We start from the raw sequence: 19,458 nt of genomic DNA on the forward strand, positions 1-19,458 counted from the left end.
ATATATGTTATTTGTTAAATTATATTGCATAAATAATAAGAACATGGCTCTAATATGTCAGGTGAGGGTCCATTGTATGCAATGCACATAAAATCAAAGAAAAATAATGAAGGCAGGAAAATTAAAATAAAGTTGCATTTAACAAATATGGCAAAGAATACCTACTAAATACTCTTAAAAAGCTCTCTGACCCTTGCAGGGTATCGTACTCTAATCATTTTACCTCCATTCTGCATGAGACTGAAGACCACGTCAATGCCATTTTTGCCATTCAAAACCTATGCATCATGAAAAGAGCCCACTAAATAAAATAAAGAGTAGAAAGAGGGGGAAAAAATTGACCTTCATTAAAATTGAGAATTAGCATGTTTCCTAACTACAAACTCTGAGAAATATCAAATTGTACGAATTCAATAAACTTTAAAGAATACACAAAAGCATATTCATACTTCTCGTGTTTGAGGAAATAGGCAGAGTTCTCCAGGAGAAAGCAGAATAGCCCTAAAAGGTACCACAATGAAACCTCCCTTGGAATGGGGCTTTCTTGAGACATGGACAGACTAAGGGGCATTGCAAACCCACGATATACGTGGAATGTAGGGCCGAACAAGGATCCCACATACACTCATATTTTTTTAAGGGTCAGATTGTTGTGGCGGTGAGAAAGAGGACAAATGTTAGGTGGCATCAACACAGAAGTAAGTGATCTCAGTCACCGGAGAGAAGTAAACAGAGGCCAAATCACTACTGGGAAACCTTTGCAATATGAATGCTGACAGCACCAATGAGAAACAGATCATTTAGGAAAGAGTACAGAACACAGTTGATGATTAAGAGTTCAAAGTTACCAAACAAGAAAATTCAGCCTGTCTGCCGTGCCAAGTCACTCCTCACCACTATTTTTTTCCAAGCAAGTAATCTACCTTCAAAATGTAACCATCATTCAATAACCCTAGGCATGACATACTCTAAGGGAAAACATGAAAAATGATTAACTTATCAAATAAAAATCAAATAATATGCATCAGAAAAAGAAATATGCCAAGATGTGGGGAGAAATCTTTCCCAACCACACACATACACACACACACACACACACACACACATGCTTGATGAAAGAAAAGTAAAGAGCTATAAGGCGCTAAATACAAATAAAGCAATAGAAGAAATTACAAGTGAACAGGCTATCCTCAGGAAAGAAGAGAATGATAAAATTATAACAAATAAAATCCACGTTAGAAACAGCAAAAATGACAATAAAGATTTAAGAAAATATAATCACAGAACATAGAGGCTAACACGCTCAAATAAATAGAGAAGAGAAAAGAAGAAAAGGATAAATGAAGATGGAAAAGAGATACTACACGTGAAAATTGTTCCTGAGTAAGAAAACAGAAAAAATGGTATGGAAAAAAGTGCTCAAACATATAAAATAACAACACTTTTCTAATATAAGGCCTTGATTCTGAAGAATTAAATAAATACCATGGCCCAAAAAGGGAAAGAGAGCATAATACATGATTTACAAAGAGACTAGATGTTACTAGGTTAGTAACTACATGTCACTATGTTTCAAAGATAAAGAGACAATTATTTTAGCACCAGCCAAAAGAGAAAGTTTTCACACTTGTAGTATGAAAACTCCGTTTGGCCATGGTCTTCTCCACAGGAAAGTTCTGGCAAACCGCAAGGCAATCTCAGGAAAAAATACATATACATTATTTGTGAATTTTATTCTCCAATAGACATAAAGGTAATAAATAAATAGAAGACCTTAGAGAATATAAAATACCATGAGCCCTCTTTGAAAAATATCATTTGATAAACATACAACTAAGGCTTGATAGTATGGACACTATACTAATAAAGGTTATGTAGATTCTGTAAGCCTTAAAACATGTAAGTTCTTCATAGATTCCAATGGAAGTAGTGTAAACAATAATGACTAACAAATTGGAAGCATAAAATACATTTGCACAGATTCCCTCACATACCATATAATTAGTAGTTACAGTTTTTTGTTTTTTTTGTTTTTTTTTTTAAAGATTTATTTTTTCTTTTTTTTTTTTTCTCCCCAAAGCCCCCTGGAACACGGTTGTATATTCTTCATTGTGGGTCCTTCTAGTTGTGGCATGTGGGACGCTGCCTCAGCGTAGTTTGATGAGCAGTGCCATGTCCGTGCCCAGGATTTGAACCAACGAAACACTGGGCCGCCTGCAGGGGAGCGCGTGAACTTAACCACTCAGCCACGGGGCCAGCCCCAGTAGTTACAGTTTTATAGAATATTTTAAAATAATGGAGGCTTAAGAATAATATTTGGAGATGTGAATGTAACTAGCCAAAGACTTAGACATTAAGATTCTTAGTAATTAAATCAAGATGTCAAGAGGAAAACTTTTCTCATTTCATACTAGGTTGTGAATACCCAGTGTCGAAAGTTGATAAATCAAGAAATAGAAGTGTAAGCACTGAGTCTGACTATTAAATATTTTTGTGTTCTAAATTATATGGCATTGAAATTCATAAAGCAAAAATTGCAGGAATAAATGGAGACAAAAAAACCCTCCACAGTAACTTCCCTTCCTTATTGTCCAAAAATCAAGTAGAAATGATTCACTGAGGATATAAAGTCTTTACATAATTAATGAAATGTTAATCATATATCAAATTTATTCTTAAATCAAAGAGTATCAAAACTGAAACTACAAAATATCAAGGAAGTAAAAATAGTGGATGTTTTCATGAACCTACGGAATATAATTAAAGTCTTTCTCTGGAGAAAAGACATTCTCCAAAATATTTATATTACAAGAAAAGAGAAAGAATAAAATCAAAAGAATTAAGTATTTGACTCAGGAAGTTAGGAAAAGAGAATTAAAATAAATGAGTGAAATGAAAGGGAGAAAATAGAAGAGCAGAAATTAATGAATTTATGAAACAGGAAAAACTGTAGAAAAGTAAGCAAATTCAAAAGCTAGTTCTTTGAAGGAAAACAACTGCTGGCTTATTTAAACAAGGAAAAAATGTCATAGGTACTCAAGGTCATAAAATTGGTAAATAACTATAAATATCATTATCAAGGAAATCAAAAGGGTATTTTACACAACTATATACCAAAATAATTAAAACTTTGAATAAAAAGAAAGATTCTTCAGGAAAATCATACTACATAAATGGACCCCAGATAGGAGACAAAATCTAAATAAGTTAGTTGCCTTGAAAGAAATGGAGAATAATCTCACAGCAATTTCTCCCTGCCACACACACAAATGCACCAAAGTATTTTCATAAGTGAATTCAGTGAAATCTTTACAGAATAAATAATTCTAATGCCAGTTAAATGTTTCAGAACACAAAAGAAAAGCTTCCAAATTTCTTTGATAAAGCAAGCAAAACAATGATATCCAAATGTGACGAGGATAGCATGAAAAAGAAAACCAGAGATTGACTTCATTCATAAATAAAAATGAATATTATAAGTCTATGATGTCCAGAAACACAATAACAGTAATATGATACAACAAAGATTTATCCAAGTAACTCAAAGAAATTTCAATTACAAAATATAACATATAATTTACGTCAAAATTTTAAAAATCATAATCTTCACAGATACAGAAAAAGTATTCAATAAAATTCAGTATTGTTTTTAAATAATTTAAGTAGAAAAAAGTTTCTTTTCTTAACCTGATGAATATATCAAACCAAAAGACAGCATCATGTTTAATTTGAAACAGTAGAAGCAATAGCATAAATTCAAACACAAGATAAAAATATCCACTTGTGCTCCAAATTTCTGGAAGTACTGAGCAACACAATTTTATAAAAGAAATACACAAGTTACAAAACTTTGAAAAAAGAGACAAAAATATTGTTTGTTAATATTATAATTATATAGGTAGAAAACAGAACTGAATAGAATGGAAGCCCATTAGGAGTATTCACTCAAGTGGGTGCTTACAAAAGTAACTATATATTCAACAGCTTGCCCCTTTTCTCTGAACAATTGAGTCCTAAAGCCATTGGGATAGTGGGGAAGGTAGGCATCAATGCCAGCTGTAGGTGGGAGCGAAAGGGAGGGTGTCGACATGGCCAAGACCAGGGTGTGGAGGGCATCTATACATGTGGCTGGGCCCCTGCAGAAGATCAGAGGCTGAGGAGGGTAGGATAGCAATCACGTGAGGTAGGAGGGGGAGCGGATGCCCCAGTGCTGAGTGTTCCACCCTTAGTCGGGGTGGGGCGGCAGCGAATATGGAAGACAGGCTACAAAGAGGGAAACTGATCAACAGTATTATAGAAAAGTTACTAGGAGGAAGGTCCTGCTTCAGAGAAGGGAGTTGCAAACACAGAAAGGAAGAAGACCGGAATGTACCCTGAAGAGTTGCACTGGAAGTGGAGGAATTGATCTAAACTCATAGTTTCCAACATATATAAATTGATATGCAAACAAACACAAATGTAAATTTGCATTCCTTAGATCTGACCACCGAGAGGGCCTGGGAGCAGTGACACCCTAACCTCGCTGAACACGTATAGCAACTAGATCTCGACTTCTAGATGCAATTCTGCTTAAAATGGACCAGGGCTCCTCAGGAAAGCGGCTGGTTCCCGGGCTCAGACAAGGAAAGCGCGAGATGAGCCTGAGAAATCCTGTTCTGCCAGAAAGCAAAGACATGCTTAAATCAACTTGAAGGCGCTCCCAGTGGCTGAACCGTGAACAATTTGGGCATCAAAATATATAACGAGAGTAACTCATTAAAAACCTTTGAGCAAACTAGGAAACCGTAAGTTTACATTTATTTATTATCCATTGATTGATGAAACATTTTATGAGAAATGGGATATTTATAGACCTTCAAAATACTTATTCACAAAACACTTATTAATTACAAAAGGGAAAAGAATGAATTTAAATTTACAGCAAAGAAGCTCTCCAAATCCCACCTTAACCAATTGATTAAAGTGAATATCATCATTAAGTGAGCCAAATTGTAATCATGTGCCACCTGATAAGATGGAAGGAGAACAGAGAACCACTTGTATGACATTTCTGCCAAAGGATTCCAACTGGAATCTAACCATAAGGAAACTTCAGATGACCCAAATTGAAGGATATTCTACTAAATAACTGGTTTGTAATCGCCCAGCATCAAGGTCATGAGAGGTCAGGAAAACTGAGGAACTGTTCCAGACTGAAGGAGACTGAAGAAACAAGGCTGAAGAAAGGCAACACGAGATTTTGAATTGGATCCTCTTACTACAAAGAACATTATCAGAACAACTGGCTAAATTCAAATGCGGTCTAACTATTAGATTACAAAAATTTGTCTGTGTTGATTTCCTGATTTTGATGGATGTATTGCAATTATGTAAGGGATTGTCACTTTTAAGAAATACGCATAAAAATATATATGGATGATAGTGTCAAATGGCTTTGGAAAATTAAGTTTCTTTATACAGAACTTTCAACATTTCTATAAGCTGTGGTTGTTTTGAAATTTTTAAAAATTTTGTTTAAAAAAATTTAATAGCTTTCTCATATGATGACTTTTACAAGTTAAGAGAATTCAATAAGAAAAAATATCATTCATAATAGCAAGGAAAAAAGATAAAATGCCTAGGAGTAAATTTTATTGAGTAGCATAAAAGGATATTTGCATAAATTGGAAGTAGGAAGTAGGAATATTGTAAAGACACCAGTTCTTGAGTAGGAAGATTCAATATCATAAAGATGTGAATTCTCTGTAAATTAATCTTTAACACATTTCCAATTAAAATACCAAAATGTTTATTTGTTGAAAAAGCCCAAATATTTCTAAAGTTCACATACAAAAATAAACATAGGAGAATAGCCAGTAAAAGTCTTCTAAAAAAGAGTAATTAGTAAAGGTTAATCTTACCAGATATTGAAATATATCATAATGCTTCAAAAATTATAACAGTTCAACACAAATGCATAAATAGACAAGAGATAAGTGGAAAAAGAAAATAATAGAGTCCAGAAATAGATGCAAAATACGTACAAAAATTAACATAAAATAAAAACTGGCATTTCAAATTAGTAGGAAAAAACTACTCAACAAATGAGGTTAGAACAGTTGGTTGACCATTTGGAAAAATATTAAGTTGTAGCCCTACCTCGTTATTCTAAACCAAAATAAATTCCAGATGCACAAAATATTTAACAAGCTTAATATTAAAAAACAAAACTACATAAGTACTAAAAAAAAGCATGGGGGAATTAATTATGTTTAACTCTTGGCATAGAAAATGACATTCTAAACAAGAATTAATAACAAAGGACAAAAAGTACACAGGCATTCTAAAAGCTTTGTGTGATGCAAAAATCATAAAGATAAAAGAAAAATACAAACTGAGAAAAACATTTGTAAAGTATATGCCAAAGGGCTAATTTCTTTCATACACAAAAATTTCTTTCAAATACAAGGGAAAATAAACCTCAGTGAATGAGCAAGGGACATAACCCAGCAGTTCACAGAAATACAAATGGCCACAAATATATGAAAAGATTCTAAACCTCGTAAAGAAATGCAAACTTAAAGAGAAATTAGAACTGTTTTTATTTTTTTAATTGAAGTATCATTGACATAGAATATTATATCAATTTCAGGTGAACAACATAATGATTTGATATTTGATATTGTATAGACTACAAAATGATCACAATAAGTCTAGTTATCATCTGCCACTATACAAAGTTTCAATAAAATTTTTTTGTGATGAGAAGTTTTGAGATTTACTTTCTTAGCACCTTTCAAATATGCAATACAATATTATTGGCTATAGTTCCCTTGCTGTGCATTACATCCCCATGACTTATTGATTTTATAACTGGAAGTTTGTATGTCTCGACCCCCTCATCCATGTTGCCTACTCCCCAAACCCCTCTCCTCTAGGAACCACCAATCTGTTCTTTGTATCTATTAATTTTGTTTTATTTGTGCATTTGTTTTGCTTTTTAGATTCCACATACAAGTGAAATCATGCAGTATGGGTCTTTCTCCGTCTGACTTTTTTCACTTAGCATAATGTCCTCAAGGTCCATCCATGTTGTTGCAAATGGCAAGATTTCATTCTTTTTAATGATTGAGTAGTATTCCATTGTGTATGTATAACACATCTTTTACTAACGTCAACATTTTTTCATATTCCTCAAAACTTATACAGAATTAAAGATTACCAATATAATAGAAAAAAACTATTTTCAACTTATTTATCAGCAAAATTTTTGTTTTATAATACATAATATTAGCATTAATGTTGTGAAATAGAAACTTGTATAAACTGATGGTGGGACCAGAAATTAGGACAATCTCTTTGGATGACAATTTGTCAATAGTTACCAAAATTTAAAATGCACACATCCTTTGGCCTTGCAGTTCTAGTAATACACTTGAAAACCAACTAAAAAAGGTATATAAACCTTGATTTTTAACTTCAAAACTAACTAGAAACAAATTCCTACTGTATTAGTTAAGATCCAGCAGTCAGGAGACAGAAACCACATCAGTTATTTTAAAGGAAAAAACTGATACAAAGAACTGTTAGTCAGATACTAGAGAACTGAAGAGACAAAAAGGAAACACCAAACATCATGCAGAAAGCAGCTACCACCACAGTTTCTGCTGATAAAGGGAAGAGGTTGAATTACTAAAACTTAGAAGTTTGGAGCAATGGCCCTATGAAGCCGAGATCAGCTCTCTGAAGACGGGGTGTGAGTCGCAGGCTCTGGGTTCTTGAGGGGGTGCAATGAGGCTATTTCCAAGAATGTTGGGAAAACTGCAAATGGAATTAACTGCTGCTGCTGGAAGGAACAGCTGCTGCTTGGGTGAGAAAGACTCTTTGCTGGAGAGACGCTCACAGGAGGAGCAAACCAGACACAGAGAACAAAAGAATAAACACTTTCCTCAACTTTCATCCTCCGTCCAATCTCCCTCTAGCCCTCACACTGAGAGATCCTAATAGGAAGCCCAGTGTCTTCCTGGGAAAAACCGTAGTTTGCAGAGTCCTAGTCCCAGAATCATAAAGCAGAAGAGTGGGTTTGAAGAGGAGACTGACACACCCATTAGCAAGATTTTGGTGTATTCAAACAAAATGAGATATAATATAGCCACTAAAATGAATAAGGTACAGGGCCAGCCCTGGTGGCCTAGTGGTTAAGTAAAATACACTCTGCTTTGCTGGCCTGGGTTTGATTCCCAGGCATGGACCTACACCACTTGTCTGTCTGTGGCCATGCTGTGGTGGCAGCTCACATACAAAAAAAGAGGAAGATTGGCAGTGGAAGTCAGCTCAGGGCAAATCTTCCTTAGTCAAAAAAAAAAAAAAAAAAAGAATAAGGTACCTACATATTTGTTGACAAGAAAAGGCCTTCATAATATACAATATCGTTAAGTGAAAAATAAAAGTATGAAACAGGGTAATAAAAATGCCCTACCAAATGTATAAAACAATAAGATTATACACACATACTCTTACATACACACACAGGTGTGTGTATACATGTATGTGTGTATATACACATACATACACAAATATGCATGGAAAACATCAAGAAAAAGTATTTTTTCATGATAGTTACTTCTGAAGATAAGATTAGGAGTGTTGGTTGGGAGGAAGACTTACTCAACTTTTCAATATTCTCTTGTGCCTGATGCATGTTATTTACATAATAATTTTTAAAAGAGACTTATTCACCAAAATTCCCGTAAATTATGTGAGATTTGTTTATTCTTCTTTCCATTTACTAATCACCTGCATGCTAGGTATTGGAGATACAGAGACACGAATGGGTGACCACTTATGTCCAGATAGTCATCTAATAAGAAACACACCCCTAAGGCACAGGCATATGAGGTCTCTAATGTGAGGGTAAAGGTGACAAGAATAATAGGAGGGGTACAGAATACGTGCTAAGGGAGTTCAGAGATACGACAGAGATCACTTCACACCAGAGAGGACAGGAGAGCCTTTGTGGAAGTTAAAGTCACTGAGAAGAACTTTGAAGAACTAGAACGATAGTAACAAACAGAGCAGGAGAGAAGGGAACCCCAAGAGGAAGCGTGAGCTAAGGCAGGAGAGTATGGTGACGAGTATGATGGGGTAACTTGTAACTTTCCCCTTCAGCTCTGCTCCCTAGAGACCCAATAAAGGTAGACTCTCAAGGTTACTAGGCAACATTGCTTATGATAACAATGATCCCTGATTACTGAGCTGCATCTGGACTAGGACAAACTAGAGATGGTCTACAAATATCTCATAAGGAGTCATTGCAATGGGCTTCCCTGAGGACAGCAACTCTTGTAACTAAGAGGTTCGGTGCAGGAAACTTGGAAACAGGCCTATGGAACTTTTATAAGAGTGTTGGCTCCTGTGGAGTATGACACTTTTAATCCAGGGTGATTCAGCGCCTGACCTATACGACTCTCATTACCCTGAACCTGAACTACCTCATGGGGTACCAATGAGGGATGTGCGGGCTGCTGCTCAGACAGCTGTGAGAACTGCTTCCATGAAAGGGGAACACCTGACACTGCCCCTCTGGAAGACTGTGACCCTATCCTGTATCCTTCTGAGCTCGTGTGTCGAATGTGGCCATCTGGATGGTTTATTGATCCAGGAAGTCCTCCAATGACGATCAGTGCCGCGGATGGTTCAGAGAACATTGGTCACAGTATTCTGGCTGTCGTGGAGAGTTCTATCAGTGAAGTCTAGGACACGAGAGACAGACTTTAGCCAAATCATGAAAAATTTAAATGGCCAGATTGAGGAAAATGGATTGTAATCTAAGTTTTGGAGGAGAACAGGACCCTGACGATTTCTGCATGGAGAGTTAACATGATCAAATTCCTTTTTTCATCATCATATCAGAAAAGTAATCTAGTCCACAATATGTGATGGAAGGAAGACCGGAGATCAGCTCAGTCAAAGGTGATGGAGGACTAGATAGCTAGACGGTGGAAGGACTGATAATAGAGGGTGAATGCAGGAGGTATTTCTTAGACAGCCTGTCAAGAACAGAGTGATAGCCTGAACTCAGGGGGCAAGCTTGTGTGACCTCTGATGGAGAAATCTGATTTGCAATGCATTGCAATTTACTCCAGGGTTTCCCGGTGGAACCCCTAGTCATGATCCAGCTCAAGTTTAAGCTACTATAACTTAATTTCTGAAGGGCACTCAAGATTTTCTAACAAAAAGTACACATACCTTGAGACAGTTATAACAGTGATAAGAAAAAAGAAGTGCTTGTTTTTTCAATAAACATCCATCTTTTCTCCCTCAGGATTTAAAAAAAGAAAAAAATGACTTTTACACTGAAAAGTAAAGTTGAGAAAATAATTTTTCAGTATTTCTTTTCCTAAATTATCTAATGGTATTTTCCACAAGGACTATTATTGATTATACACACAGAAAGAAAAACACAAACATTCAACCATCTTTTCCATCTTTCATTCCTTCTTGGAATATCCCTTCTCATCTCTTTTAGCTCTGTTTTTTCAACCTTGTTTTCTTTATACATTACAAAGTCTGCTTTTCTGTTTTTCTTCTCTACTGACAAGCCCCCCTTTTTCTTACTTGCACTCCTAGGATTTGAGTGGTTTTTTAAAATGGGGCAATATTCACTTTTCCAGATAAATATATATATATATTGAAATACATATATCTTGAAACACCTTTAATCTTTAGAACTGAAACTCTCTCAAATTACAGGAAACGCCCTTGAAGTGTTAGGAATGAGGACACTGTTTTTTCAGGTTTTCTGTAAATGTGTGCCATAAAATGAAAAAGGAGCAAAAGAAAACATTCACTCAGTAGTATTATCTTGTTTCTAAATTTCTTGAAGTGTCTCAGGTCTTCCCTTGAATGCTTTTTTTCTTTCTACATCCTTATATGTTCGAATAAGCAAAATGTGCCTACAAATATCTTGTGAACCTGAAACTCTTTTTGTTACTGGAACAAGAAGAACAAAAAACCTTTTGCCGAAGACCAGAAATTCCTTCTCCCAGATAAACCAGAAAACAAAATGTAAGGCGCATTTTTGAACTTGTCTTTTCTCAGAAGGACAAACCTAATAAGCGTGAAGAAAATAGAGGCACAGCTAACCGACCCAAAGAAAGCAGCAACCAGACCATACTCCTCATTGTAAGTGTTAAAAGGGTTTCCTCCAGACAAATAGCTTCCTGCTTTCTATTAAATAAAAAAAAATTTTAAAGACAATTTTTCTTCCTTTTCTCTCTTCAGGAAATCAACTTCTAATAATAAGAGGTCATGTGTGTACCTAGACCAGATGCATTTCGCCCAGGTGGGAAAACTACTGAAGGCTTTGCTACCCGTAAGGTTTCGAAAACAGTTCTCATCTGGGATAAAAAGTGGCATGACTTTTTTTGCCCTTGAGAACAATCATTTCTTTCTCAGGTTTAGCAAGCTGTGAAGAATCTTGAGACCCAACTTAAAGAGAGTAAAGAAGGAAAAGATGTGAAATTTTAAAAGAAAAAACATGTGAGCAACTCGAGAAGCTTAACCACTTGGAGCATCTGTGAGTCTGAATTTCAAAGTTAAGGAGACAGTGCTGAGGGTGTTTGAAGATGTGTGATATGTTCTCTCCCTTAAATCAAAAGAGTGTCTGAGTAGCTAAAATGGTAAAATGCAACAAATGGATATACATCACTTAACGGGTAAAAGGCACAGGCATTTCAGGGTGGTGGGTAAGGAAGAAACTGGAGTGCTGCTGACTTTGTGGTTGCTTTATGAGCAGAGAAAATTCATCCATTATATGGATGAACGATGAAGAGTCTTGAACACTCGACAACTGTGTGAACCTCAGCATGAAATCCAAGCCTCACGATCCTTGACTGTAAAATGGACCATGTATTAGTTTCCTTTTGCTGCTGTAACAAATTGCTACAAACTTACCAGCTTAAAACAACACAAATTTATTATCTTACAGCTCTGGAGGTCAGAAACCTGAAAGAGGTCTCACTGGGCTAAAATCAAGTTGCCAGCAGAACCGCACTCCTTCTGGAAGCTCTGAGGGAGAACCCATTTCTTTGCCTTTTCCAGCTTCTAAAGGCTACCCAGCTGCTCCTTTCTCTCTTCTCTCTGCAAAGCCAGCAATGGCCAGCTGAGCCTTTCTCACCCCGCGTCAGTCTGGCTCTGACTCACACACCACACTTCCGCTTATGAGGACCCTTGTGGTGAACGGTGGACCCACTGGGTATTCCAGAACACTCTCTCATCTCAAGGTCAGCTGATTAGCAGCCTTAATTCCCTCTGCAACCTTAGTCCCCCTTGCCTTGGAGCATGGCACATGCTCATGTCCTAATCAGGGCATTAGGGCACGGACATCATTGGGGACCATTATTCTGCCTACCACAGATCTCATAAGGTTCTTGTGAGAAATAAATGAAACAACATAATGTGCAAAATGCTTACACAATGACTACAGAAAGTCCTCAATAAACATTATTCACATTTAAAATTTATAGAGAAGGTGGACATGACTCACTAACCATAACCTGACTAACCACATCCAAAGTAAACAAGGATGTGCACACAGCTGGAATTTTTAAGGTCCTTAACTGAACCCTCCTGTTTATGCCCATTGCAGTCTGACTCATCCCCATTCACATCCGCCTTATAATTCCGGTTCAGTCGTATTATAGATTGAAAGCACCCTCACCTACGCCTACATGAGATCACCTCTTCAGCAGTGACAGTCAGAGTTTGCTAAGGGAACCCGTCGTCTCGCTGCAGTTAGCACAAAGGCAGTTACTAAGCACGCAGGACACGTCCCCGAGGGGAAGTCACAGATGCAGAACATCAAGCAGGAAGCTCTACAGGGAAAATCCAGAGCTCCACTGCTTTCCATTATGCTCTATTCAGTTCTGAGATCTAAATTGCTGCTGATTTTTCATCTTTTAATCACTTCATACAAGTCGAGTGTCCTTCGGAGACACTACAGCGGGCGCACGTATTTCATCCCACTGATTCTAAATTAATTTGATCTTTCAACTCCCGGCTACTGCACTTCCTAGGCTGCTAAAAAAAAACCATCCTAGTGTGACTTCTTTTTCTTTTGCACAAATAAAATCTGTGCAGTAGAAGCTGTGATTTTTGGAAAAATTATATTTGATGTTTATTTCAACTCTCACTGAAAAATAGAACTTTGACTACATACAAGAATTTTTTCACAATAATAAAAGCATATAAAAGCAATGTATGTGGGAATTAATTTAACATAAAGACTTTGTCTAACACTGTTCAAGACATAAGTAAACCCCTTCAGGAGGTATCAACTGATGCCTGTGGCAACTTTTTCTCTGGAGACTATGATCATTAATTAAATATATATAATTAGAAGAATAAACTCTCACAGGAAGATAAACGAGTAAATGGGTTAGCTTCTTCAAATCAACACTATTAATTTCCTCAATGAATGTTTAAATAATAGAGTAAATGCTTTATTGAAGTCGAAAGGGTCACAATTATTACCCTGTTATCTGAAACATTTTTTTAAATTGCAGCTATCAGTAGAACTATTACATATTGTTAGTCAGCATATTGGTAACCAAATAATGGATCTATGAATTAAAGGGTAGGACAAGAAGTCTTGAGAAATATGTTCTGAGTTTTCTATAAAATAATAAAATATATCTAAAATAAGAAAATACTATCTATTGTATAAATGTCAAAATATTTAACTCTATAATTATTGACTTAATATATTAACTCAATATACTATATTAATTATATTAATTATAGTTAATATGTTAATTAACTATATGATGTAAATCAAAGCTTACAAAATGAAAATAAAATGAAATAGGAATAAATTTCAGAGCAAGAATAATAGGAATTATCTCTCTTTTTTTTTTACCTTAAAAATTTTAAATGAGAGTTCTCCTAGTGAATATGAGATATTGACTTGCTCACAAAGACTGACTCTGGGTAGGCTCTAACAGACTTGCCAGAAACCAGGGGCCTGATCCCTGGTGAGCCATGGGACCTCTCCAAGCCTTTGTCTTCTCTGCTCTTTAACAGAATTTGTTATTTGAAGCTCTGAGAGTTCATGAAGTTCCCCATTTTACAAAGTAAAGCACTTGAGACCTAGAGAATTAAAATGGCTCCGGGGGATGGAGAAGTATTTGCACATCCATGCTCTTTCCAGTCCACTGTGCTGTCGCTAAGACTCCCCATGTCCCCACCAGCCCTCCAGCGCCCCATTTCTTATGACTGGGGTAAGCACCGCTGACAACGACGACAGACCCTCGGCTGTCCCCACTCACTCGGTAAACTGCGAAGCGGAGGAGGCGGCACGTTTTCTATCGCCATCATATGAGCCAGAATGGCTGCTGGAACAGAGGACAGGGGCATTTTGACGGCTCAAAGGCCAGAGCGGAGCAGAGGCTGCTTGAGAAGCAAAAGACCACTCTTTCCCTTGAGGCATCACAAAGCAGAACGCTCAAGGCTCTCTCTGATAGGCTGAGTACCACGGAATCTTCGGTGCACAGTTCTGTCACAGCCCGTGGACAGAAGTAAACCCCTCTGCCGAGAGTGAAGTCTAGCCCAGGAAGAGCCACATCCCAGGCCAGCAGAATTTATGCGGGGGCCTTCGTGAGCTAGAGTAGAAGAAATAAAGAGGAAAGTTGTAATCCACGAGGCAGGGACAGCAGCATCTACAGCACACATTAGTCTAGGCTGGAGGAAAGAATTCACCTCATGGCTCTCCTATAATTCAGAGCCCTTTTTCTGCCTACTAAATGTTCACACTGGGCATCACAGAGCCTGTCTGTGGTGGCAGCAACTGGATGTTTACACTGCTGTCCATGGCCACATACACATGGTAAAGCAGCCTTCTAATTATCATGCACTGATAAACACATCCCTACTTATATTTAACCATAGTCTACTGGAGTGTGGCATATGTTTTTGTTATTTTTCTGCTGCTTCACAATAATTAAGCCTTGTTACAATACCTAGGGTTTAGGTATTGTCCTAATTAATGTATCTTTTGATTCTGTGTATCATCTCTGAAGGCCTTTAAGAATATTTTCCTGGTGTCATAACCGTAACAGGTTAGTATACACAAAAGGACCATGACTGACCCCTGAGCCTGGCCAGTAGACTGATAACCTGTTACCGACCAGCTTCATCGAGAAAACATTAATAACCAGAATTGAAAACTTTAGTTGTATTGCAAAAGTGACACATTTATCTTGCAATAATTCTTATTAAATTGCGCAATGAACTGACTTCACCATAACTTTTCAGTTGAATGTGTTTTCATGTCCGCAGTTTTATGAACTCTGGACTCACTGTAGACCCACATTGGTTGCGTCTCATCATTACTTCCCATCTTGCATTTTTTCTGCATTAGCCAGCTACCTTCCCCTGCCTGGCTCCCACCTCAGAATGGCAGCCTGCCCTCCCAAAGGTCCCCCTCGGTCATCCCTACTGCCTTCATTTAACAGACCATCCTAGTTCCATTCTCTTCCCATTCTCACACTTAAAACTCAAAGAACCAAGGGCCACTTTATAAAAGTTCATTCTAAAGTGCTCCTGCATTTGTCAAGGATTTTAAACAGATGGGGCTATATTAGATGATTTATTTTCCTTTAGTGAGTAATTTTGATCAAAAGAATTTGAGAAAGGAAGTTTTATAAGACTCTAAGTTTGACAGATAATTTCCTCTCTGATCCCTATTTCATTGTTCTTATTTTTACTCTCTTGATCTTTTGCCTTCTTTTCTAAATTTTCACCTTTTCTTTTTGCTTTTCTGTATTTCATATATAAAAAACCATATACACTGAAAGCTAATTAATATCATAGTAATTTTGCATCAAACTGGAGCTTACTTGAAAACAATTTTAAAAAAATAATAAATAAAAAATGAAAAGCGACAATGCAAGTAAGCAAAACATTAGGAAACTGCAAAATAAACAATTAAAAAAACTTACTTTGGGGCTGGCCCTGTGGTCTAGTGGTTAAGTTTGGCACACTCCACTTCGGCCCACTTACAAAATAGAGCAAGATTGGCACAGATGTTAGCTCAAGGAGAATCTTTCTCAGCAAAAAACAAGAAGCTTACTTAATTTTCTCTAAGTCTGTATAATCTTCATGATTCTATGTGAGCTTCCGCTAGTATCTGCTGGTCTGTGTGCAGAGAAAATCCAATAAATCACAAATTCAGCTTTCTGAATGTTTTTGATCACTCCTTCCAGTGTATTCTGAAGCCTCTTAAAATTCATTCGAAGAACAATAACATAATCACATGATTTGTCTTTGATGAACAAATACATGAAATTATTTATCAATGCCTGGACATTCCTCGAAAATCTACTCACTTCTCAAACACTTATTTGTAAGATTATCTTGAGCAAGTCACTTAATCCGCCTGAGTTTTAATACCCTAATCTCTATAATAGATGTAATGATAATACCCCATACAAAGATTATGAAGATAACATTTAAAAATGAATATAGGAGCTGGCCCTGTGGCATAGTGGTTAAATTCACATGCTCAGCTTCAGTGGCTCTGCTCCAGAACCCAGTGGCCCCAGGTTCGTGGGTTCAGATCCCAGGTGTGGACCTATGCAGCACTCATCAAGCCATGCTGTGGTGGAGTCCCGCATGCAAAGTAGAGGAAGACTGGCACAGATGTTAGCTAAGCGACAATCTTCCTCAAGCAAAAAGAGGAAGATTGGCAACAGATGTTCACTCAGGGCCAATCTTCCTCACCATAAAAATAAATAAATAAAATAAAAATGAATATAAAGGTCCTAGCATAGTTTCTAGCTACAGTAATCTCTCAATTATTTTTACTACTACTACTATGATTATTATTGCCGAGGTAAAACTTGAAAAATTCACATGGATTAATACTTTAAATACTTTTTCTCAAACATACATTTCATATGGGTTTCACTCGTTACATAGTCAGTAGTAATATACCGCAGGTTCACTGTTCAAGATATTCCTTAGGTATTCATTCTGTATCACAAAAACCAATAATAATAACAACAACAACAAAATCAACCATGATAATTTTCTATACACTATCAATATTTCAAATAAATTAATTCCAGAAAGAAGAATTCTCCGATTAAAATTAAAACAATTCAATAAATATGTTTATATTTAAAAATATAATTATCAAAATATTTATATAAATTAAAGCTGGTTAGACACAAAACTCATTTATATAAAATAAAATGTTACATATTATGTCATTGACCAATCTGTCCTTTGAAAGGACAGTCTATAAATTACATGTGCACATGCCTCTAATAACTACAAAACAAAGTAAATTACTTATAGATAAATACATTTATGCATCGCCAGCCCTGGTGGCCTAGTGACTAAGATCAGTGCTCTCACCACCGCAGCCCAGGTTTGTTTCCCCGTCAGGGACCCACACGATCTGTCTGTCAGTCGTCACACTGAAGTGGCTGCGTGTTGCGGTTGATGCTGAAAGCTACGCCACCTGTATTTCAAATATCGGCAGGGTCACCCATAGGAGACAGGTGTCAGTGGAGCTTCCAGACAGACAGACTAGGAAGAAGGAACTGGCCACCCACTTCCTTCCAAAAACATTGGCCACGAAAACTGTGAATAACAGTGGAGCATCATCTGATACAGTGCCAGAAGGTGAGAGGACGGCACAAAAAGACCGGGCAGGGCTCTGCTCTGCTGTCCACAGGGTCCCTGAGAGTCAGAATCGACTCAATGACACTAACAACCACAAGCATTTATATATGTGAATACTGGTTCATGTGAAAGGTTAAAAATAATATTCAAATTAACTGGAATGTATGTAATCTGTATATAATCTTACCCTGATTAATAAGTACTATATTTTTTATTTATTATTTGTAAATATATAGAAATATATGGAAATGAAACATATGGTGATTTGTACACCTACTTCAGATTACATCAAATTTGCTGATAGAAAATCAACACGTAGTACAAAAATCTTCTCATTATCTTCCGACTTAAATTCTTTTGTTTCATGTATTCTAAATCACTCTGAGGTGTAATGTTTATGTCCTCCAAAATATTGTTTTATTGTGAAATTAACTTATAAGCAATCAAACTCCAATTTATCAATACATTGCTAAAGAAATCTATTTTTCAGACCCAATTGACAATGATATATTATACACACATGTGAATATCTATCTATAGTATACCAATATTATACTGTCTATAATTAAAAAATCTCCTTGTTTTTCATTTATGTCAGTCTTTTCCCACACGTGGCCCTAAGCAATAGTATATTCATTCAGGATTATTCACAGCACTTGCCACAGATATACATATTCTTTAAATGCATGTTAAATTTAAATCACAAAGAAGTGGCCTTCTGTTTGAATGAGTTATTTATCTGAAGAAGGGGACCAATTTTCTCAACAGATGCAGCAACACACATTCATATAATCTGTTCCTCTGCAGTTAAGATAGTTTTCCCAGATATGCACTGATCACTGCATCTGTGAAACAAATCCTATTTTGAGTGTTTCATTCTGGTATCATATATTTGTAACTTTTTTTTATTAGGAAAGATATGTCATCTTAAAGTAAACTTGCATAATTTAATAAAGGATCTCAAAAGACTTACCAAACAGTTTCCCTGTTGGCCTAGAGATGCGCAAGTATAACACGTGTGACATCCAAGTAGCTTTACTGGATGAATGCTAACCAGTCACATTTCCAATGCGTCCGTACCCTCTCAGATCAGGCATATAACTCTTAAACAGCACAGCCTAGAGAGGCAATAAGCAAAAGTCTGAACAATCATACAGAAAATAGCCCCCGAGCACTGCAAGGTGGGTCAGCATTTGACTCAGAAACTAGAAAACAAGAACAAAGAATGAAAAGCAGGACAGAGAGAATATTGTAGCCACTCCTAGGTAAGGGCCTCACCAATAATCAACATAAAAAAATGAATCCATTGTCGTAAAACATACTGTACTTGCACATGTATATTATCATCAAAGGAACGGATGACCCAGGTCCAGAGGCCAGCTTAGCGATTAACTAGCTCTATCCTCTATCCTACACGGCAAGTTATTTTTATGCTTCAGTTTCCCTGTATGCAAAGTGGAAAGATATCTATCCGTAGGGTTATTTTGAGGGATGGAAAAAAATAGAGATCACTTAACACAGCTTGGATAACACAGTTGTCCAATTAATTTTAGCTCTTATCTTTTTTAGTTTTATAGACGCTTATATATGTTAATGTTTAGTGACCATAATAGCTCAATCTTACAGGATTGTTATAAGGATTAAATAAAATAATGTTTTTAAATGCTTAACACAGTGCCTCGCTCTTGTAAGTGCTCAAAAGGTGCTAGGTTTGGGTAGGTAAACAGTAGCAGCAACGAGAGCATGGTGCTCGTAGTCTTCCATACGTTGAGTTTGTTTCTTCAACTAATA

The 19,458-nt window shown here is 36.5% G+C and overlaps 1 protein-coding gene across 4 annotated transcripts in view; it reads right to left on the reverse strand.

Moving 5' to 3' along the window:
* The window catches only part of CNBD1 (cyclic nucleotide binding domain containing 1), a 409,712-nt gene extending 395,073 nt beyond the window's left edge, over positions 1-14,639 (reverse strand). For 2 of the 4 annotated variants that reach the window (XM_070630351.1, XM_070630350.1), the window contains exon 1: positions 14,307-14,639. In XM_070630351.1, coding sequence (XP_070486452.1) covers positions 14,307-14,394 — 88 coding nt within the window. In that variant the 5' untranslated portion in view covers positions 14,395-14,639. The remainder of the gene's footprint in view (positions 1-14,306) is intronic. The other 2 variants (XM_070630348.1, XM_070630347.1) reach the window with 1 other exon arrangement.
* Between the last annotated feature and the right edge of the window lie 4,819 nt (positions 14,640-19,458).

This window comes from Equus przewalskii, chromosome 8 (assembly GCF_037783145.1).
Source record: "Equus przewalskii isolate Varuska chromosome 8, EquPr2, whole genome shotgun sequence".
Classification (NCBI taxonomy): domain Eukaryota; kingdom Metazoa; phylum Chordata; class Mammalia; order Perissodactyla; family Equidae; genus Equus; species Equus przewalskii.